General features: G+C 41.8%; 1 protein-coding gene across 2 annotated transcripts in view; it reads right to left on the reverse strand.

Annotated features, from left to right (window-relative positions):
• The window catches only part of LOC143293790 (uncharacterized), a 69,490-nt gene that overhangs the window by 15,156 nt on the left and 30,159 nt on the right, over positions 1–24,175 (reverse strand). For both annotated transcript variants that reach the window (XM_076605038.1, XM_076605037.1), the window contains exon 3: positions 149–383. In XM_076605038.1, the coding sequence (XP_076461153.1) occupies positions 149–383 (235 nt within the window). The remainder of the gene's footprint in view (positions 1–148; positions 384–24,175) is intronic.

Genomic DNA, 24,175 nt, shown 5'->3' on the forward strand with positions numbered 1-24,175 from the left:
CCTAAAGAACCCCCCACAGAAAAAGCATCAAATGAAGCCACCTGCAGGCACGCTCCCCCCCACCCTCCAGTCTGACCCTGCCGCCAAGGTAGCACCTACCTGACACCACCCTCCCAACCCCTTAACCTATCCCCTCCCCCACACTCACCACACTCCTTGCGCTCCTTCTCCACATCATCAAAGTTGATACGCATCAGGTTGCTGGATGTGAAGGCGGCACACATGGCGGGCGTGCCATCCATGATGACCTGACCGTCAGCCTGCAGGTCATGGTAGCACTTGAACTCCCGCCCATAGGCCCAGGGGGCACTGGGGGGCAGCAGGCGTACCACCAGGTCCTCCACGGACACAATGAGCTTTTCCGACATGGCCAGGACTTCATCCTGAAACACACACACCAGCCAACAGTCAGCAGCAGGCAAAACATCTGACATTTGGCACTGCTTCTAGTCACAGTCCAGCTGACCACACAGGGCCAAGTCAGTACTACCCACTAATACAAAATTCAACTGTGTTAAACACAAAACACTGTCACATCTGAGAAAGATTTTTTTTTTTTTTTAATTTTAAACTTCAGCAAAACAACACAGCTCATGACATATTATCCTCTTCTTCTTCATTCGTGGGCTGCAACTCCAATGTTCACAGGTATTCATGAATGGGCTTCCACATGTATGACCATTTTTACCCTTGCCATGTTTTCAGAGCCAGGGGGACATTTTATCCTCACCATTAAGCTCCTCTAAGCAAATAAGACTCAGATGTGCTCAGGCCATCAGCCCTTCTGCATAATTTATCTTCCCCAGATCAGAAAAAATGTAAAAGGATCAAAAATATTTCAAACACACACACACACACACACACACACACACGCACACACACACGCACGCACACACACACACACACACACACACACACACACACACACTGAAAAACAAAAGGCTACATAGGCAATTAACATTGTAGAATGAACAGCTAGTGCCCTTACCAGTTTTTACTCACTACCTTATTGCCAGAGCAAAACAGCTCATCATAGACAGAGGAAAAGAAGGAGTTCAGGTTTGCCACACAAAAGAAAGGGGACTGGACTGGGATAGCAGAAAAAGGAGAAAAACACAAGGGAAATAACATTAAATCAGTGACTACATGATGAAAATAAAATTTGTTTGATTTATCAAACTGACAATTCTTTGTTTTCCCCCTCAAGTAAACAGTGCTGTGCTGCTGGACAGTAAAATGACTGCCACATCACAAATCATCATCACACACTAGCATGTGATGTAACACTACAGCCCACAAATGGGCAGTGTGCTGGACTTATAAACCCTTGACAACAGCTGATGGGTACACTTGTCAGTGAAGGCCTGTCACCTCACCGAGATTAGACAGATTACAGGAGAGGATGTCAGTCACCATTTTTGATTTGGACTTCTTTCTCTAAGGACTGCCTTACTTTGTTCAGCAAAATACAAAATTATCACTTGAAGAGTATATGCAAAGTACTGACTGCACTTCAAACACAAGCCACACTGATCTATTTCACCACGGTTCAGCAGCCAAGGCATTCAGTAAATTCATTCATTCATTAATGAACACAGTGACTGGTACAGTGCTAACACTTGTTTTGCTTTTCCAGCATACACTGGCCTTTCTTCCTGACAGCAGCAGCCTTTGGGGACGGAGGAGCAGTGAAGGGAGGCATGTGGCTGGTCAGTCTCCAGGGGGATGGAGGGGGACAAACTGTCATCTGGCTCTCTTCCACCTGCCCTCTCTCCCACCCCTCACTACCCTTCCTCTCTCTTGACTAACATGTTTTTATTACACTTTCTTTCTTTATTTGTATGCACCTCCATCCCTCCTTTTCTCTTTCCCAACACCTCCCCAACCTTCTCTAACAAAAAGAAGTCGCAGTGCAGTCCTTCTAGTCCTTTTGATCAGCTTCATCGTCGTTGTTCAAGATAAGGCTGGTGAAAAGGATGATACTAAGGCTAAACAAAAGGATAAGAATCAAAATAAGGAAAATAAGGCTAAAGAGAAGAATAACATTAACAACAACAACAATAATAATGCTAAAGAAAAGGGTGATAATAAGGCTGAAGATAAGAATATTAATAAGGCTGAAAAAAGGATAATAAGGATAAAGATAATGATAAAGATAAACCTTCGGATGATAATAATAATAATTATAAGAAGACTACAGAAAATGATAATAATAAAGATAAATAATGGGGAAATGATGATTAAATAATAAGACAGCAGAAAAGAATAATAATAAGGATTAAAAAAAAGAAGAATATTAATTAGGACGGCTGGCTGTGTTTCCACTTGAAATCTGTGTTAAATGTTTCACATTTTACAAAGTGCAGCCGAAAAACACTTTTTCTATTTCCATGTGACAATCAAAATTGTGTGTATAGTATCTGGAGTATGTACAATTAAAGGAACCACTGCTTATCTGTCATTAAAACTTGAATAGGAGTCGAGTACAATCATCTTCAAGTTACAAAATGCAGCACTGAGGAAATATCAGGCACACCAGGTTGGTTCTTCCAGACAACACTATCAGCCTGACCACAAAGTTCATTTGAATAAATCAATACGAGAGAAGGAAGGGATATCTGTGAGCCAAAAATAACAAGATGAGAAAAGATGAAACCGGTATCATACGTTCACACATTCACATGCATGCATATTCACAAACGCTTGTGCACATGCACAAGTATGCACGCATACACATACGTGCAAATGCAAATGCACACTCCAAACAAGAGATCAAAGGGCAGTAAATTCCCCTCAGCCAAACCAGTCCATGTCCTAGCCCCCCCCCCCTTCCCCCTGCGCCCCCCACCCCACCCCACCCCCCCTCTCCCTCCCCACACTGCAAAAGGAATCAGCAGTTGCCTATCGAAGCAGTCAGTTTACCTCCTCCCATACATCACATGGATTCCTAAATCAATAAAACCGTCTGAACGGTTGGAGAAGAGAAGACCCCTCAACTTTACTTCTCTCTAACTCCCCCTTGCTGGTGCCCCTCACCACACCCCCCTCCTTCCCCACTAAATCCTCCCCCATCACTGCCGCAGCAGCTGTTGTACACACAACTGGAATGGCCGGAAATATGGGGACAAACAAACTGTCGCCCCATCCCTGTTTCCTCCCTCTTCTCCACTGGTGACCTGTCCCCTTCTCTTGCACACCCCCCACCCCCAGACCCCCCACTCCCTTTGGGAAGACAGTGTACTGTGTTTTAAGAGCTGTGACCTTTCCCTCCTTTCTTGTTTTCTGTAAGTAGGCACTTTAAATCAATAACAAGCAAACTGTTTACTTTAAAAGTTGCAGTCCTGTTCAGAAACTGTTCAAAAGGGAATTTTGGGAAAACAAAAGAATTTATCTTCAGCAATGTAAAAGATAACAGACAAGCACAAAGCCCAGTTATAATACTACAGACCTGAAGCTGGTGTAAAGTGATCAGTTTGGAATATCTGGGGACCACAGCTGACCTGAACCTTGCTTTCAGTGAACATAAATCAAAATTGCGCCAGAGATTCTTTTTACTGTGGAATTAAATACATTTGAATGCATGTCCATATGACTTACAGTTCGTGCACAGTCAATGTGGCTTGGTTTATAAATCTGACCATCAAACTAAGGCAAAACCATGATGAGTTGTAAAATTTACTCATCAAAGTCATAACTCAGTCAAAGCAACAACTGAGCATTCTGTCTAAATCTGCTCTTGCAGAAAAGCAGGCCAAGCTTTCAATTATTCCACCCATCCACTTAAGTCTGCCTTTTAGAAACGTCTTTCTGGTACATGCTTGTGTGCAAAAAAATACCAGTCAGGAAAAGCAATGTACAGATATCAAAAATCATTTGTCCATGCTGCTGTTGCTGTTTTGAATGATATACTCAAGTTCTGTTTTCATTCAACCACCTGTGACCTGTTGATGCTGTGACAGGGTTTTTTCCTGCTTGCTTATTATGTATATATGTAAACAGGGAAGGTAGATTTGGGGGATGAGGGAGCATAGGAAAGATATCGTGCTGTGCACACACACACGTGTGTGTGTGTGTGTGTGTGTGTGTGTGTACATCCACACCTATGTGTGCATGAGTGCACCACAAATGTCCATGCAATATTGATGAGTGTGTGTCTTTTTTATTGTCTTTTTTTTAATTTTTTTTTTTTTTATAGCATGCATAAAATTTTAGTTGCTATTTTAACTTTGTAGTAGATATTCACAGACTTTTCAGCTGTTACGTCTTGAGTATTTTTTTTCCTCTTCTAACTGTTTTCCTTTTACATGATTGTTGATGCGTACATAGTAATCAAGGATGGGTGTACACATTCCTCATCTACTTTTATTTCATTTATTTAACTGCCGATGAGCATTTGAATGAACCTAAATAAAAACCTGTTTTGACTGGGTTTGAAACAAAGAATAAAGCCTTTTGATTTGCTGTCCTCCTTTGTTCATGGGCTTTAACTCCCACATTAAATCATACGTCTGAGTGGGCTTTTGCATGTGTGACTGTTTTTACCCCACCATGTAGGCAGCCATACTCCATTTTCAGGGATGTGCATGCTGGATATGTTATTGTTTCCATAACATGCCAAATACTGACATGTATTACTGGATCTTTAATGTGTGTATTTGATGTTATGCATGCCTATACACACAAAGGGGGTTCAGACACAAGCAGGTCTGCACATGACTCTGACCTGGGAGACTGGAAAAATCTCCACTGTTGAAAGTCGGGATCAAACCCTGAAAACTCAGGCACAGATCCAGTGCTCTAGCCAACTGGCCACTGCTACTGTCCTCATTTACTCTAATTTTTTTTTTTTTTTTGAACAGTTTGAGCATAATGTGATCTTTTCGTCAAGATCAGAGTTTATAAAGCAAATAAACAAACAAATGAATGCATGAATCTGACAGACCAAAAAATGACCAGGATAATGAATGACGCACGTCTATGGAAAACAATGCAAAAACAATCACTGTAAAATAAATGCTATTTCCAGAAACCTGAAAAATTACGAAGTTAGTCTTCCTTATGAAGTGACCCACCATGATATCTAATTGTGAGATGCAGCATTTCCCAATAAGGACCACACAGAACACCCCCTGTCTGTGTTTTTTGACGCTTTCTATATTAACAAAATATCAAAACTACTGAATGAAAGAAAGGGAATGACACACACACACACACAGAGAATGAAGCAAAGAGAGATACAGAGAAGAAGGGAGGGAGAGAGAGAGACAGGGGTCCAACAGAAAGATGCAGTGAGCAAAAGGAAGGGAGGATGGGGGAGGGAGAGACATGGTGGCAAGGACAGAGACAACAGGGGAAGAAAAAAAATCAATCGATGCTATTGTTCAGTGGTAAGGAAGCCAGGCAGTTCAATTCCTTGCGACGGAGGGCAATTTAAACCACACCCTATCCTCATTCCGTACCATTACTCACCCTGCCCTCCCTGCTGCTAAAGGCATGTCACACACACGTCACACAATTAATGCTCTGCTGCCATCTTAAGGCATAGCTTGGTGTGTCTTCAATAAATTAAACAGACCTAAACAACACTTTCATGCATCATGTAATTTTTGAGTGGGGAGTTGGAGGGGGTAGGTTGTGGATGCCTGCATGCGTGTGTAGGGATTAAGTAAGTGAGTGAGTGAGTGAGTGATAGAGAGAGAGTGTGCGTGCCTGTGAGTGAGAGTGAATATGCATGTGGGCTCCATGTGCACACTTTTGAATTCCCCTAGCTACAGATTCATTCAGCCTGTCTTTCTATTTTGTTTTTTGTGCTTGTTTTTCTAAACATGACATTGCTGAATATCAAACACACAGACACACACAAACACACACACACACACACACATTCCCTGGTATAGCACACTTCAATCAATTGCTTCCCAACAACAAAAGACCCTTCAAATTCAACAAATGTTTTGTCAATTTCTCTCTCTCTCTCTCTCTCTCTCTCTTTTTTAATGCAAAAAACAGTTAACTGATTCTGAGACTGACAGAATAAATTGTAAGGATCCAACAATTGGGTCACCCACTCTTCTTTCCATCTGCTTCAATCACTTTTTTTACTACAATCTGAGTCCCCTCCCTAACCACAGCACGCATCATGGTATGGGACAAAGACCTGGAGTTCATTAAGTATGGAGTTCATTGCTGGTAGATCATGACAAAAGCCAGACACAACTGTGCGAACTGCCATGATGGATGCTGAGAGCAGTGACACTGTGGAGCAAACTGGGAGTTGATGAAGTGTGGAAGGGAGGCAATTACTTCACAACACCATTGATGGGGTCCTGACAGTGGTGTATTGATCGTCCCCACTGCACTCTTACCCATCGCTCCACAAAGACATCACCAGTCTGTCTTCCATTCTCTCCTGCAGCAGTCACAGGGAGTTATGTATGTGACTGAATCATCCTACCTACCACACACACACCTTCACCAAAAAAGCACACATAAGGCAATATGGATTGCTGTTTCATGAATCAGTCATTGATCATTGTGTGGGATTCAGAATCCACTTCAATTATCAATTAAACCTTAACAAGGTCTATAAGACACATGTATATGGCACACCCCACACACAGGAGAGAGAGAGAGAGAGAGAGAGAGAGAGAGAGAGAGAGAGTGCACATGTATTTCTGCATCTCTGAACGGGAAACAGAGGAACAATGCATCGTTCTGTACAAATAAAGTCTCTTTAGCTGTTTGATCTCTCACATGTTGTCTGACTAAATGATGACATCGTCACAATCCTGCACATGAAATGTAATTTTTTGTGGAGTTGAGACCAAAGGGAGACATGGCACCGAAAGGTTGAAAAAGAACTGAATGGGGAATGGCTACAGCTGGGAGGAAGCTAGCCAAGACAGCACAAGGTACATGCAGCAGAGGATACCTCTGGTGTCAGGCCATGTGTGTCACAGGGCATGATGAGGAATTAACTAAGTGAAGTGACTATACCAACTTCTCCCACTCTTCCCCCCAATCTTCTACATGCCCAGATCAGAAGCCTTGGCCAGTTTGTAATTCAATCAAATCAATGTTATAAAGAACTGTTGAAGCATCAACACTGAGACATCATCATGACCAACTCTCCAAATTTCCCTCCACTTCCTCACTATTACTAATTATACTTTTAGCCAATTTGGGACATGTCACGATTAAGAAACAGAATTAATCAGACAATTATTTTTTACTCCATTGTGCTGCCTTTCATTCATGCACTCTTAATAAACTACTTTATCTGTGAATATTGAAAACAGAGCAAATGTGGTCAGGTCTGCCCTCTGGCTGGCTTATCAAAGGCTGGGAATACACAATTCACACTGTCACTGCTGGCAGTGGCCAAAGTTTGACAAGGGAGTGACAACGTGGCTGTCCATGTTAAATACCACACATGTCAAAGGGCTCCACTACAGATACCACCAACCAACATTCACAACTTTTTAGCTACTGCTGGGCAGGGTTGTCTTTAAACTGACTCTTCCCTCTTATGGTACTGCCTTGTCAAGGAAATTCCATTGCCCACTGCACACAGGGCGGTAGGAAGACAGTTTTACACTCAATAAAGGGTTTGTGACTTTGTCAGTTGTGAAATATTTAATGGGGCTCTTTCTCTGCCCCTCACTGCCACCAGCAGGTATGGTGTTTAACGAGAGACATGACTTTGGAAATGTGTTACTCTGTGTGTGTGTGTGTGTGTGTGCGTGTTTCTTCAATTCGACTTTTCACTTGATGTAATTTTAGCCAGTTATATATGTGTGTGTATGTGCATGTGTGAAAAAGTGCATGCAAGTATGTGAGTGTGTGTTAGAGTGCAGGCGTTTGCACGTGCTAATTTTTTCCACACACTATACAAGACACGACATATCCTTTATCAAATTAGGAGCAGGATATATTTACCCAGTAAAGGGGAACTGCTTTTTACATATTATGTGGGAGTGCCTGAAGCTCTTCAAGCCGGCAGCCAAGCAAGACCTGGTGTAAGCAGCATGCACGCCTGGCTGGGAGAGAGAGTGGGCCCCTCACTCCACAAAACAGCTGTCGCTTCCAAGTTGGTACCCACACACAATGACCTCTTCTCCTTTGTAGGACCATACCAAGGATTTTCTTCTTTTCTTTTTTTTCTTTTTTTTTGTGGGTGGGTGGTTATGCTGAGCAGTCCTCTTTCTCTCTGTCCTCTTTCTCCCTGTGTGTGTGGGGGGGGAGGGGGGGCGGGGGGGGGGGGTCTGTGGTGGGGGAGGGAGGGGAGGGATGCCAGGAAAAAAGGCTCGGGTAGGAAGGGGGCGGGGGAAGTGGGGGAAGGGAGCAGGAGGGTAGAGATAGAATTTTTGTTGGCAGTTCAGTCACTGTTGAGTTTTCACTGGTATTTTGGTGTTGTGTCCCATTTTGATGTTTTTCTTGTTAATAATGCTATATAAATTACCTGTTCATCTGATGTGCCCTACAGCAGCACAGCTCCCCCCCCCCCTTCCCCCTCTCTTTATTTCTTTTTAAACCCCACAGCTGGGTGGAAACAAGCACACATATCTGCTCATCTCATTACCCTGATTAAATAAAATTGTTGCGTTTTGTTTCATTTTCCTATTCTCTCCCCATTCTGCACCAGTCTTATCATTTCATGGTGTGTACTGGGTTTATTATACATACTACACAGTTAGGTTTTGTCGCTTATTCCACTTTCTTTTGGAAAACATACGACACCTACATACGAAACAGGACAGAGAGAAGAGTGTGAAGAAAAGAACAGCAGGGGACTGAGTCTGATCAAGTTAACCTCTTCCCAAAAAAAAGAAAAAGAAAAAAAAAGGTGTTATGTACTACATGATCGTGTGCATGTGCAAGCATCTGTTTCGATGTGAGTGTGCCTGTTCATGCATGAGTGCCTGTGCACATGCATGCATGCAGAGACAAGTATGTGTGCATGCTTGCACCAGTTCTGGTTATTACTGTTCATTGTCCCCCCCCCCCCCCACCCCCCTACCCCAATTGATGTGTTCCCAAGCAACACACTGTTAACAAGACTAAACCCAAGTCTCTCCACAAATAATCTGGATAACAACATTCCAATTCCCACACACACTTTTTGCTACATGTTTGTTTCACTTCAGCCCTTCAGGTGGTGGAAAGAAACTGACAGCATGACAAATGTCCCCACAGTCATCCTCTTCAAGTGCTGCTCTCTTCTCCTGTCCTCCATCCATGTGTCCTCCATCCATGTCAGCCTGATGGGATGAAGACCAGGCTGGGATTTTTGCTGTTGTTGGGGTTTTTGTTGTTGTTTTTGTTGTTGCTGTTGCTGTTTGATTTTTTGGTGGCAGAGAGGATGAGAGAAGCGTGAAGATGGGGGGCAAGGGGGGTGGGGGGGGGGGGGGGGTCACAGGCAAAGATGAGGGTGAGAGAATCAAAAGGAACACACACACACACACACACACACACACACAGCATAATGTACAGAGAGAGAGTTCATAAGCATAATGACTCATGAACAAGTACTTCTGAGCCGGTCCTATAATTGTTTGTATTTTACTTTTTTTCTTCTTTTTTTTTTCCTTTTTCTTTTCTTCTTTTTTTTTGGGGGTGGGGGGGGGGGGGGTGGGTAACCAGACTATATAAGCACACAAAAACTCAATCTGCGCAATCAATCTTCAAACCTCCCTCCACATGAATAACAGTGATCCCCCTTAACCCCTCACCACCACCACCCTCACCCCCCTCAAGTCCATTGTGAATGACGTAGTGAAGGCTGTGTTTACCAAGCTGCAGGCTAACCCCTACAGGGGTGACACAGATGTGGACAGGCACGTTTTCAGTGTCTGTCAACAACACGGGAGTCACTCTCCCTCCCCTGTCAGCCGGATGAAAAATCCCAAGAGGCCTGGCCAGCCTTTGTCTTTGATCTTCACCTTCACACTTTTCTATTGTCTCCTTCATTCTCACTATCACTGACATGTTTCTGTTTATACAAAGACACACATTAGCTATATGTGATGATTATAAAAATTTTATAAATTTTATAAAGTCTTAGCTATAATGTGAAATAACAATCCCAGCTATATGCGATCATTAAAAAAACCAAAAACAAAACGTCTTAGCTGTAACTATATGCGATTATTAAGAGAAAAAAAGAATTTGCTATATCTCATCAATATTAGTATTCTAATTGTAACATGCATATTGTATTTTGCAAGACGATGACTGTTCTTGTTGATTTGTTTATATATATAAATGAATACAAGTCTTTGGTTAGTGTGATTATTGAGTATTTTAATGGTGATATGCATACTGTATTCCATATCACTTTGACTAATATGTTTGTGTATATGAATATATGCCTTAGCTAAATATGTGATTATTAAATTAAGTATTTTAATGATAGTCTATGTATTCGCTATTGCATTTTGTCACTATGGCTAACATGTTTGTGTTTATGAATACATATCTTAGCAATAAGTGATTATAAAACTGAGTACTGTAATGGCAATATGTGTATTGTATTTCATGTCACCATGACTGGAATGTACATGTGTTATGAATATATATCTTAGCAATATCAGTATATATGATTACTAAATTGAGTATTTCAATGGTGGTAATATGTGCATCATGATATATTATTTTGTATATAACCTGTTTACACCCTTTTATTCCTTATCGATCTTACTTGTTTAATTACTTCAAGTATACATGTATACAATTTACATTAACTGCAAATATTATGTAAGTCTATACTGTGTTAACTGTATATTCATTATGAATCAGTGTTCTCACTGAAATGTGGGAGCATGATGAAACCTTGTGTAGTTCTGCCAAGGTTGTTTTGTTTGTTTGTTTTGTTTTGTTTTTTAACATATAACATACAACTTTGTTTAATCTCCTCTTTTAGAGATAATAAAGTATTCTTGTATCGTACATCCATTTATAGCTTATCATCATCCTTTCTTCAGCGTTAAAAACAAGTGCACAGTTCCGACAATAATTTCCCTCCTCTTTTTTCTTTTTTTTTTTTTAAACATCGTCTGATCGTGTCAAAATTACAGACAGGGTCTGTTAATGAGTTCACATTTTTAAGCTGTCACAGAACTGGTTGGCTTTGTGATGTTAGTGCATTTGATCATAAAGCATTTCAAAGAACAATTTACTAATTGCAGCAACAACAGCTGTCTGCTGATACATGTCGCAAACAAGGAAACAAGTTGTCTGCCGATTCTCCATTCATTTCTTGCAGTTAGTGTCACTGGACGAGTCCCACGGAATACATGCATACAGGCTGGTGTTATTTTAAGCAGCACACACACACCAGTAACAGGACACATTCTGCTAATCCAGTGTCTTCTTGAGGAAATCATTAGAGGGGAATGAAGCAGAGGAATGGGGAGAGGGCATGGGTAGGGAAGTGTGGTATGCTTGTGATTGTGACAGGACAGGTTTTCCACATGAGTGCACTTGAACTGACTGAGCCCATCTCTCCGCCACAGAAGTAAGCTTCAATAAAGAATGTGACAGCAGGAGAGGACCTGTTTAGCACTCAAGCCTTTTCCCCAACCACCATGTCACGTGGTGTGTCTTCTTTTCCCATCCACTATGTCCTGTGTGGGGGGGTGGAGAGGGTGGGGGGTACAGGTCTTCATCAGGTAGATGGTGACTTGTCTTATCAGGTTAGGTCTCTGTCTCCCTCCTCCTCCACCCATGCTGGAGGAGACAAGCACACCGACCTCTGCACACACTGTGTGTGCCCTTGTTATCTGAAGCTGTATCCTATGGGGCTCTATCTTGGCATTAGCAGCGCGCGCGCACACACACACACACACACACACTTTGAAACACTGTCCCTCTTGCCTCTGTTGCTACATCATTGTGTTGTTGGAGAGATGTATGGAGACAGTGTGTGTCTCCTGTGTATCTAACTGTATATTCAAATGGCTGTATTTACATGACATTATTTTAACAGGGTTGCTTTGTTCTGTTTGGGGTTTTGTTGCTTTTTTTAATTGTTTTTGTTGTGTTGGGATAATCCTTATCTGGTGGGGTCTCGGTCTAATATATAAAGTCTGGCAAAATGAAATCCCGCTTTCATTTCTGAGTTCTGGATAATGGATAATTGTATTATTTATTGTATATATAGCAATATTCATGTGTTCACCATTTGTGACTGTGAAATGATATTGTGATAATAAACTCTAGGGAAAGCTGGACAGTACAAGGTCTTCAGAGAAGTTGTGTGCTGCATATATAATTCAAATTTGTGTGTGTGTAATGATTAGAGATATTGCTCTTTGAGGATTTATCGTTCATGTTCCATGTCCACATGCCTTTCCTCCCTTTGTTACTCTGAGTGTGTTTCTTTTGCCTGATTGGGGTTTGGGGTGTCCACCGTTAGCGACAAATACCTAAGGTTGCATTCAGTAAACATCCATTGTGCACTGTATCCTTGCTGTTCATCGGTTACTTGTGAAATGCATTACAAAATAAATGAGAAATAAATAAAACAAATAAACAAAACAAAGGCGGTTTTGCAGTGGAGTGGGTGCAAATGGAGGGGACCGTGAAAAAGAAACGGGGTGGAGGGTGGCGGAGAGGTGTGCAATTCTTCACAAATAACTCCATTTCTGTGAAAGGCAACAGACCTCTCCACCCCACATCATCCGCCTCCAAGCCACCATGACATATCATAAGTCACCAGAAGTTACAAAAACAATACAAATAATCTTCAACACAGTATGGACTTTGACAAACGCGAGTTGAACCGGTGACATGACGAGCTGAATAACAGTCTTCAATAAAGCAAGCCTTGCAGTGGCACTATCTGTGTCATTAACCGTTCCTATCCTATATCTACCCACCACATCCCACCCACAACCTTCCTCTTCCCCCTCTCCCCCAACCCCCTCCATCCCAACACCACCCTCCCCGCTTTCTCTGTCTTTCCGCTTTCTCTCTCTCTCTCTATCTTTCCGTGCTCGCACAGAGACTGGCATGTATAATATCTGCTGCGAGTACAAACAGGTTTGTGAAGGAAGTACTTTAGCAAGTCCCCTCTGCAGTGTAGTGTAATGTATTGAAGTGGAAGTACAGTGCCGTTAGTGACCGGACAAGAGTCAGTCAGTGTGAAGGGGTGTATCAGAAATACACAGGGCCGAAAGTGAACAAAAGACGTGTGCCGGCCCGGCCCATGCTTATCTGATTAACTTGAAATCACACACACACACACACACACACAGAGCATGGCTGCAGGCAGCCTGGAAGAAAGGCAGAATGGCAGGCAGGCAACAAGGCAAGGAGCCGAGATATTCGTTGTACACACAAAGTCCCATTCTCTCCCCTCCCCCCACCAACAACCAGCTTAGACAACATGCACGAAATCGAGACATGACAGTGGAGACAAGAGTCCTTGTAAGGGCCTTGTATTACAGGAGGGGGCATGGCAGGAGAGGGGTGGTGGGGTGTACCAATGCTTTTGTTCCCCCCCCTCCCGATTTCTTACTTTTGGTGTTTCTCTGTTGATAAACAAATATTAATCAAATGAAAACTTAAATAAATAAATAAAAGAATTTTAAAAATAATTTTAAACAATTTTAAAATAATAATCAAATTAAAAAATAAGCGCACGAAAGCTGTACTTGACCCTTTACTGGTTAAAACTTCAATGGCATGTATTTATCTGCATCTGTCTATCAAAAAGTAATAATTGCAGGAAGCTAAAGTATTGATCAAATGGTTATACATATATGCTCATTAATTGTCCATCTCATCTACCTATTTATTTACTTATTTGTTTTTTTATATCTCTTATCCATCTATTTATTTACAAAATGTGAAGTGACAGAATCAGGAATACAACCAAAAGAAGGAAAATAAGAAAAAGACAGAGAAGATGAAGTAAAATTGATATAAATAATACTCTTGAACACGGACTTTCAGCAAAACACAAGAATGTATTATCATCATCAGTCTTGACTGAAAAGACTATCAAAGAAATATATACTGTCAACTATAGTACAACTGAAACCACCTCACGCAGACAACACACACAGACACACACATACACACGCACAGAAGCAAGGTCAGTAAAGCAGAAAGCACAGATAATTTAAAATCAATCTCTCGATATTTACTTTGCCAAGCATTCCCTTGGCGATGTTACAAGCTGTGTCAGTGTGTGTGTGGATCGCTGTCAAATTAATGAGCCTGTGTGCTGTAGGTGCATAAATTGTGCGAGTGGAGTGTGCACAGCACGCTGAGCTGAATTATGAAAGATTATACACAACATAAAATAAAAAATATTATTATGATTATCATTTAATTATAGCTATTATTATTTACTATTAATTTATATTTATAGCTATCATTATTATCCATTTTTCTTCTTCTTATTAACATTATCATAATGAAACCAGTTACACAGCAGACAAGGGTGAAGGACCCCCCCACCCCTCTCTCTCGCTCTCATGCCACACAGCACACTGGCAAGTGCTGTGACCTGGCAGATTAAATAGGATGTCCCTTTTTATGTATTCATTCTAAACTGAAGAACACTATTTGGTTACAGTCCACTTCCCCAACAACCAATCTGGAATCATTTGTATAAAGTGAAGAATACAGTGAACCTGCACAGTCCATGATCAGTGTGTTGTGCCGCCTTTGCTCTCTGTGGTGAACTTTTTATCATGATACATACTGATTTTATTTTCATCTAAATGAGGCCCATCCCTGTAGCCCTTCTCAAGTTCTTCACAATAAATAATCAAACAGCTTTAATTTACAAATTATAGCAGGCCACAAAGTTGTTATTTTGCAAAAATCATGTTGCTTTTAGTTTCATTTTTCAAATTTTATTCTATTAATTCATTAAAAAGAAAATTTATCTAAACTGTTCACATTATCCCCCCCCCCCCCCCCCCCCCCCCCACCCCCAAAAGACTTTGAAAATAATGAATTATAAACAAATAAAATAAAACAAATATAATATAATATGATATGATATGATATAATATAATGTATCATCTATCACTGTCATCACAGTCTTTTGATTGACACTGGAGAAAAAAAAATCTTGCAAAACATATTTCCGCAAGTTTGCACCATTCAAGTGGTTTGAACACAAAGAAACAAAGAGAAGTGTCATGATGTTGCAGTCTGGATGTAATGTCTTATCTTAATAATTTTCTTATTCTCTGCTTAATGTTTTGCATTTTGCACTGGTCAGCTCTTCAGATGCACCGTGAAGGGGGCAAATCCATGTTGCTTTCATTTTTGCTTACTTAATTTAATATATATATATATATATATATATATATATATATATATATAATTTTTTAATTCAAATGCTCAGTATGAGAGGAAAAAAAGTGTTCTCTTTTGTCAACAGCCATCTTTGGAATTTCTTTCCAAATCTTGTAGATCACAGGAATCCACATAAAAAAATACATATCATGCATGAAGTGATTCAAGCACACAGAGGCTACATATTTCATCAAGCGACACACATACATACATACATACACACAAAGAAACAAAGATATCCATCTCAAAGAGTTTCCACATGGACTACTACAGTATACATATCATTTGTTCTCTCCCTAATGTTTGGTGCCGACAGTCCTTCACAATCAATGTGTACTGGTATCTCACCGCAGTAGATAAAGACCCGTTTGCCAGTGCAACTCACCCCAGTTGTAGGTGTGTGTGTTTGGGAGCAGGGGGACAGGGCAGGGCAGGGGTGGTGGTGGAGGGATCAGGGGCACTAAACTAGCTATTATCAGACACTTCATTTATTTCCTACATCTGTGGCCTGAGAAACCGGACACTGACTGGGTGCATGGTTGTATTCACTGTGGCTGCAGTGGCACTTTTGAGTCCTATATGTGTCTGATGTGCATGTGTGTGCATGTGCATGTGTGTGTGTGTGTGTGTGTGTGTGTGTGTGTGTGTGTGTGTGTGTGTGTGTGTGCGCGCACGCGTGTGCGTAAGTGCGTCTATGTGTGTATATAATGTGTGTGTATGCAAGTTGTATATGTGTGTGTTCTTTGTGTGTGCACATAAACATACTTTGTGCTTGTGCAATAAATGCCTGTGCACTTGTCCATACAATCTATGCATGTGTTCATGTGCATGAGTGTGTGTGTGTGTATGCATACATGCATGTGTGTGTGCATGTATGTGTGTATTATCTTCATAATGTTAAGATCAGGTTTATGTGATTGTTCAGTTTTAACCTGAATACTTGAACAGCCTGTACCACAGTGTACTATAAATGTGCAACTGTTCAGTTCTGACGTGAATAGCTGAACAGCCAATATCATAGTGTATGTGAACTGTTGTTTTGTACTGTATGCACTTTGGCTTTTAGAAGACTAGGCATACAAAAAGACATTCTGTTATTAATGAAATTCTTTTATTCTTTCTTGTTCATTCTACTTACTACCACTGCTAATTCATGTCTGCATGTCTGTCATAATGAAAAATTTGAATAAAAATGTTTGGGGGGAGAACAAATTTTGTGGATGAAATATCATATTGTTAATGATCAATTCTTTCACGAAGGACTATGACACAAAAATCAGGTGAGGGAAATGATGAGTAGCTCAGCTTTGTTTCAAACAAAGGAGGAGTTTGTCAGAGCAACAGATGGCGCAGCTCAACAGCCAGGGTTCAATGAGAGTGATAATGAGCCTGTGATGGTGATGGTGGTGATGGTTATGTTATATGTCACTTTTGCAAAGAGACTGTGAACAAAATACACATGCAAACACCACATGCTGTATGTCTAACAGTAACATAATACAAAGTGAAAAAATGTCAACTTAAAGAAAAACACACTTCAAACTTCATCAGTCTTTCGTAACAAACATAATTACAATCCTTTCTCAAGAAATCAAGCAATCAATTGTTCCAGACCCCTTAATAAAACAGACTATGCTAAGCTGAACAGCAGGGGTATGGTCAAATTGGCAGAAGTGTGCTCATAGATTCTAATGCAAGTGAAAGTGCCAGCTGCAGCCCACACTCAAGAGGAGAAATCCACAAATACAAAGAATGCAATAAACATTAAACTGAAGTTTGCATGTGTGTGTGCGCGCGCACACACACACACACACACTATCGAACGAACAGAGGTGATTTTCAATGCCTCCATTTGCCTGACATGCTTCAGTGAGTGCCAAAAGAGGGGGGGCAGGGATTTTATGGTGCTGACACAGTGGAAAGGAATGGGATCTGACACAATATGCCCAACCCACAGCCATTCCCCACTCCACTAGCTCCCCTCAACAAAGGGTCAAGCCATATCATTACAAAGACCCACTTTGTTTTCCAGTTCAGGAGTTCAAGGATAAGATTAAACTAAAGAACATTACCGCTTCTTTGATATCTACATTTCTACAGACTGCAAAATTAAATCACTTAAACGTTATTATCAACTCATGATGATCTACACTTTTGGAAGTCATGATGTCTCTTTCTCAAAAATTGAAAGGCACGGTCCTTTTGCATTGGCCCATAAATCATCAATTGTGCATAAAAATCAATTATGTATATGATTTTTCATTTTATTTAAAGCCTGTTGAATTCATACCAGTTATACACAAGCAATCACCTCCTCTCCTCCCGCAAATCAAATTGATTGTTAACATCTTGTGCTTAAAACATTCCAAAACAATTCATGATTCATCACATTACAGACAGCACAGCTTTACATACCATCAGAGGTACACTGACAAAAATGCTTTATGCCATATGTATACAACACAAAAAATAACAATAATGCTACTTATAAAGTAATAGTAATTAAAAAAAAAAAAAAAATAGTACACATATATATATATACATACTAATAAATCGCGTTCCAACCTCTCAAAGCACTTTACAATGACAACAGATGCAACACACACACACACACACACACACACTTTAGGATGTGTTTTGCATCAAGCAGGAGGAATTTGAAGGTCCCTCCTCCCTCCCTGCAGGATTTTCCACCCACCTGCTACGAACTGACAAGGGGAGGGAGGGTATAAGGGGGGACAACAAGGGGAACCAATCGATGGAAAGAATGACCACTGACAGCTGCCGTGCTCCAAGTCAGCCTTATCACTAGTAACACTGGGAACACATACAGTTTCCTTTAAAACAAAAGCTGTGTGTGTGTGTGTGTGTGTGGTGGGTGTGCATGTTCACTGTTGTTATTGGTCGCTTACTGTTAAACTGACTTTCTCTTCTTTTCTTGTTTCATTTTTTTTTGTGGGGGGGTGGGTGGGGGGGGGGGGGGAGGGGATTAAATAAATTTCTTTCAACAACAACAGTCAATGCTGAAACACACACACAGACACATGCTTATAAAACACACAATTCACTGTGTCTATTTCCACAGCCTAGCAGCCAAGAGTTCAGCCACATGGTATTTTTTTCTTTAGGACAAAAACATGCATGAAAACATCAGTTCAGTTCAGTCAGCTGTCTCCCTCAGCCAGTCAACCTGTCTTCACAGTCTGTTTCCAAATCATCTCAACTCAAAACCAAACCACGTTAAAAATAATAAATAAATAAAAATTAAAAAAAACAGGTATGGAAGCAACCCCCACCACACTCCTTCCTCCTTTCCCACCCTCCTCCCTCACCCTACTTTTTTCTACTTCAGTCTGCAGTCGTGGTCTGAAATGGTTTTTGAAACCTGGATCACCTTGAATGACTTGGTGTGTGTGTGTGTGTGTGTGTGTGTGCCATCACACAGAGGCTTTTGACTGGTCATCGAAATTGCTTTTTGAACAGCTGCAATCTTTTCAGGAAGTGCTGATATGCAAAATCACTATTTGACTGTACACACAAAGAGCTAACAATGAAACTAGGGTTTTCATTATGTTGTTGGTTTTTTTTCCTTTTAGGAAAGGGGGGTGGGGGGGAGGGGAAGAAAAGAAAAAGCTGTGCGTGTGTGTGTGTGTGTGTGTGTGTGTGTGTGTTTTAACATGAGCCACAAAGGTGAAAAATAAAATAAACCAAGGGAAATAAGTATTGCTTGAACAAATAAAAATTACACACACACACACACACACATTACAACACGCCAACATGCACAGGACTGAAAAACTAACAGCACAAACAAAACATGCCGGGTCCTACAAACAAGTCATCCCATGGATAAATGTTTTGTTTGTCATGTGTGAGAAGGAACTGGGCTTTCTGGCAAACTACCAGTTGCTTCCAACATGTTGCATTGTCTCTGATTTGTCAGTGCAAATCAAAGACTGTACAAACAACAGTTACACCCAGTCTGTATTTCGGAGCTGGACTGATCGATAAGTGTGTGGCAGATTTACTGTTCATTTATAATGTAGTGAAAATCGTCTGCTCTGGTTCACATGTATATCAAGACATAAAATCATTTTGCCTGTTCATTGTAAGCTGGGTGTACAGACAGGGGCTTGGCAAGTCACACAGCAAAAATTTTGTGTGTGTGTAGGGAGGGAGGATGGCATGTGAGCACATGCCTGCACATGTCCTTGTGTGTGTGTGTGTGTGAGTGTTAATAATTTTGCGCGATCAATGTGTGACACTAATACTAGTGACAGTCTGTGATGTCTTTACATTTTGTGAACTGTTGTCTGTAAGAGTTATTGATCGTTGTGTCATCCTCCACAACCAAACTGGGAAATTAAACTTGAAACATGATACTCATGGGTGTGTGTGTGTGTGTGTGTGTGTGAGAGTGTGTGTGTGCATGTGCGTGCATGTGTGTGCATGCATGAATACACTTGTGTGTGCATGTGTAAGACAGAGAAAGACAGCAGGGTAACGGGGAAATGATTTGCTGCACACCAGACAAAACTAAAACCAGCCCACCCAATAATCAATGACAACAGCAGCTGAGCGACACTGACACCAGTTCATTCCATGGCCTCTTCTCTCTTCCTACCCCACTGGCTGGATACTTCTTCTGGGTATTATTACCACATATATATGCTCTATTTCCTGACAACTGTGGAAGTCAGATATGATTCACACAACTTACTTCCCCAAAATGTTACTTCTAACTTGAGGAGATTGTCCAAAACTCCCCTGGTCATCATTATATCAGCAAAACCACTGGAAATGACTCACTACTTTGCTGCACTCTCATGGTGAAATCAAATACACTTGCAGATAGAAAAAAAAATAGTGGTGCTGCACTGTGGTGACATGATGTCCTTAGGGAAACAGACCAGAATTTCATGCAGAGAAATCTGGAAAAGTAACGTTATACAATACCAATTCTTCTTCATGGGCTGCAACTCCCTCGTTCACTCGTATACGTGTGGGCTTTAACGTGCATGACCATTTTTATCTCGTTATGTGGCAGCTATACTCTGTTTTCAGAGGTGTAATGAAATACAAATTACAATAATGGTTCTGACACAGATGTATTCACTGGCTGAATTAAAGTGCATAACAAATCAAGAATGCACATATAATCATAAAACAATAAATCAGCTTCTTTTCTCCTTCACTGCCTTGCCCTGAACTGGCTTTCACCAAAGGCTGTATTACACCATCTTGCTTTGCACACTGGCGTACAAGCAAATGCCACTCACCTACAATATTTATCCTTCCTTTTATATAAGTCACTGTTCATGACTTCAAAACATGGATGGTAACACACGAATTTCCCCCCAACACGTGTTATCAGCGCCTAGACTGATCCCTAGTTGGGCAACATGCTATCTCACCGACTCCAGTAGGCCAGTTGTTTCACTATCTTTCACCAACTCTTATAGCTGATCAAGTCCACTATTTTTTAAAAGCTCCCCGATATAATTACATTTTACAAAGATGTTGGACACGGACTTGTAAATTGTTGTTTTGTTTGTTTGTTGTTTTTTTGTTGTTGTTTTTTTTTCGTGGGAAGGAGGGTGTGGGGAGGAGGAAGAGGGTGAACCCGCTCCCCCCCCCTACCCCACCCCCCCAAAAAAACAACCAACAAACAAACATGGTACAAACATAAAAACATCTCTTCAACATCGCTGATCATCAGCCCGGCACGCACAACAAAGTGTTTCCTCCGGTCTTGAACTGTGTCTCTTCACCCCGGACCTTCCTGCATTTTGTTCAGCCCTTCTTTGCTTCCACCCACCGACACGCACCCAGAAGCGGAACTCTGCCCCCCCCCTTGCATGATTCTCTTTCTCTCGAGACAAGACAGTGCCGGTGCTCTTGGTGCCTTGTATGTGGACAAGGAAGCCAGACGGGATACGGAATGGATGGAGAGTTGGCAGCGAGTGAGTGAGTGCATGAGAGCGAGAGAGGGATGGGGAGGGGGGAGGAGAAGGAGGTGACGACCAACGGTGCACAACTCAGCGTGCCAGCCACCACACAGAAGCAGGTTTTTAGGTCTGTTGCTGCCAACCAACTCCATCAGCCAGCGGGTTGGGGATTTTTTCCCCCACCACGACAAACCTGCTTTTATCGAATTACCTCTCTCTCTCTCCATCAAGTAGTTAGCCGAGTGTGTACATCATCACACAATAACGTTTCAGATTTTCTTCTTTTTTTTTAAACAAAAGTTTACGGGCAGAAATAAATCTTGCTGCAAAACTAAACAAATGGCAGATAAATAAATGAAACGATATGGTATAACGTATTCTGACGTAAGGCAAGACCTGAACACGTATTGTCATAACCGAGAAGTTTGAATGTACAGACCAGTGACTGAGGTGGTAAATTTTATTCTTGTTGTCTCTCTATGACTTATTCTTGTTAGTTATTTGTATAGTTTTGTATTTGAATATCATGATTAATTATTCATCTATTTGTGTTTTGGCATCGCAAACCAAGAATTTTACTCCAACATCCTGTGGAATTTTGAAAACATGTTTCTTTAAAACCTAATAAATACTTTAAGACAAACGAGAAAGAAAATACACACAACACGAACATGATCACACACTGACTAACATCCTATATTACACTTACAGATTAGGTTCACATTCAGTCTGGCACAAACTGACTGCACATACATACATGCATACATACATACATATAATATATTTATATAAACACGACAGTGATGTGACTCCGCTATTTATTGATCGCTGTAGGCCCTGGCGGAGGTAGCGTCAGCAGCAGAAGCTGCTTGTTTTGTTTTGTTTTAAAAAAAACAAACAAACAAGTGATGATAGATGCACGTACACGAAGCTGGTGGTACCAGGCCACGTAATTATACCTGATTGTGACAGTCAGACAGAGTGTGTGCACACACATATCACAATGCATGGAGTTGGGGATGTAAGGTGGGATTGTGGAGCTTGGGAGTTTGGAAGTGGAGATGAGGGTTTGGGATGGGGGTGATCTCGTTACTGGATGTGCGAGGCACTGTACTACCTGCAAAGACACATGCATCGCATTGTGTGGCTCCCCAGCTGAGTATCCCCCTTTAAGTGCCTGCAGGCACGTACGCCTTCAGGAGGAAACGCATCCCGATATTGAGCAATGCGAGCACGCACGCACACACACACGAACGCACATACACACCAACACACACACAACACACACACACACACGCACACACACACACACACACACACACACACACGACCACGAACACACACTCCGACAAATAAATGACACATCACTGTGCAATTGCATGCACCAAGTTACTCCTGCTGCATGGGAAAACATTCCCTGCGAAATTTGTTTTATGTGTGCGCCCACATCGTGGGAAGTGATAGACTGGAGAAGGAAGGAAACAGGTCTGATGAGATGGGGGATGGGGGGGGCTCGGGGGTTGGGGGGTACAGAGGAAGGGAGAGAGAGAGAAGGAAAAGACAGGGAGACGGAGAGAATGAAGAAGGGATAGAGTGGCAGAGAGAACAAGAGAGGGAGGGAAGAGGAAAGGGACTGAGAGAGAGAGGCGGGAAAGGAGGTTAAATTCCACAGGATAATTGAGACAGAGAGAAAGGAGGTAGAAGGTGGGAGACAAAGTGACTGCAGAACATCTTCCCCTTACCCGGCTTATGCTGTTGTTGTTCTTGCTGCTGTAACAACAACAACAACAACAACAATTATATAAAAATAATTATCATTATTATCTATGTCTTAAGAACAAAATTACAGAAACATGAAAGTGATTTGACAACATTTTGATTTTGATGCTTCTAAACAGTCAACTTACATAACTACACTAGGAAAGTACATGCACACTTGACAAGGAGGAGGAGAAGAACAGAGCGCTATGGACAACTAACGCCGGGGCAATACATAACTGGTGTCATGACAACTATCGAGTTCTGTTCAGTCTTCTTGGATACCGGTTGTCAACACTGTCCAGTGAGGTTCTGGACTACTGGCTGCTGACTGTGCTATGCTGCACGAACAATAGCCCCCCCCCCCTCCCACCGCCCCGCCCGACCCCCCCCCCCCCCCCCTCCCTTCCCGAAACAAAAGAAAGTGCTTGATGCTGGTTACAAAACACCGTTCAAATCTAAGCAAGAAATCAGCCGTCAGTGCAAACATCTGTGATCTGTCTCACACAGATGATCTAATCCCTGCACTGAAAGCACCCCTTTTAACAGAACGGTGTCGTCCCGATTCGCCTGTGCCCAGTTTGTCTATGCACTCAGTTGCTCTGTGTGTGTGTGTGTGTGTGTGTTTGTGTGTGTGTGCGCGTGTGTGTGTGCAGACAGAAAGAAACAGAGAGACAGAGACAGGGATAAACAGAGAGACAGAGAGAAACAGAGAGACAGAGACAGACAGAGTCTGAGACGCTTTAACAGACGAAACGGGAACGGCGCGAATTGAAACGGGGCAGTATCAAACTCAAGAGGTCATTCGAGATGGCGGCGCGATCAAAGAAAAAAGGTGAAAAGGGCCTTAGCTGAATCGGATCTGCTTCAACAACAGTACCACCACCACTAACTGCCCGTTTGTCCACTCCACCTGCTGCCGTTTCACATCTCTCTCCACTTTCAGAGGATCTCCGGCCTCTCCCCACCTAACCACCCTCCAAACCCCACACAGAAACTGGTACACTACTGTCTTTCTCACACGCACGCCTGCCCACACAACACACGTGCGCGCAAACTGATACCAAATATGGTAGGCAGATGACCACCATGTGGTTGGTTGGTTGGTTGGTGAACAGATCATCGCACAGACACACAGACTCACACACACT

Source organism: Babylonia areolata, chromosome 19 (genome assembly GCF_041734735.1).
Source record: "Babylonia areolata isolate BAREFJ2019XMU chromosome 19, ASM4173473v1, whole genome shotgun sequence".
NCBI classification, from domain to species: domain Eukaryota; kingdom Metazoa; phylum Mollusca; class Gastropoda; order Neogastropoda; family Buccinidae; genus Babylonia; species Babylonia areolata.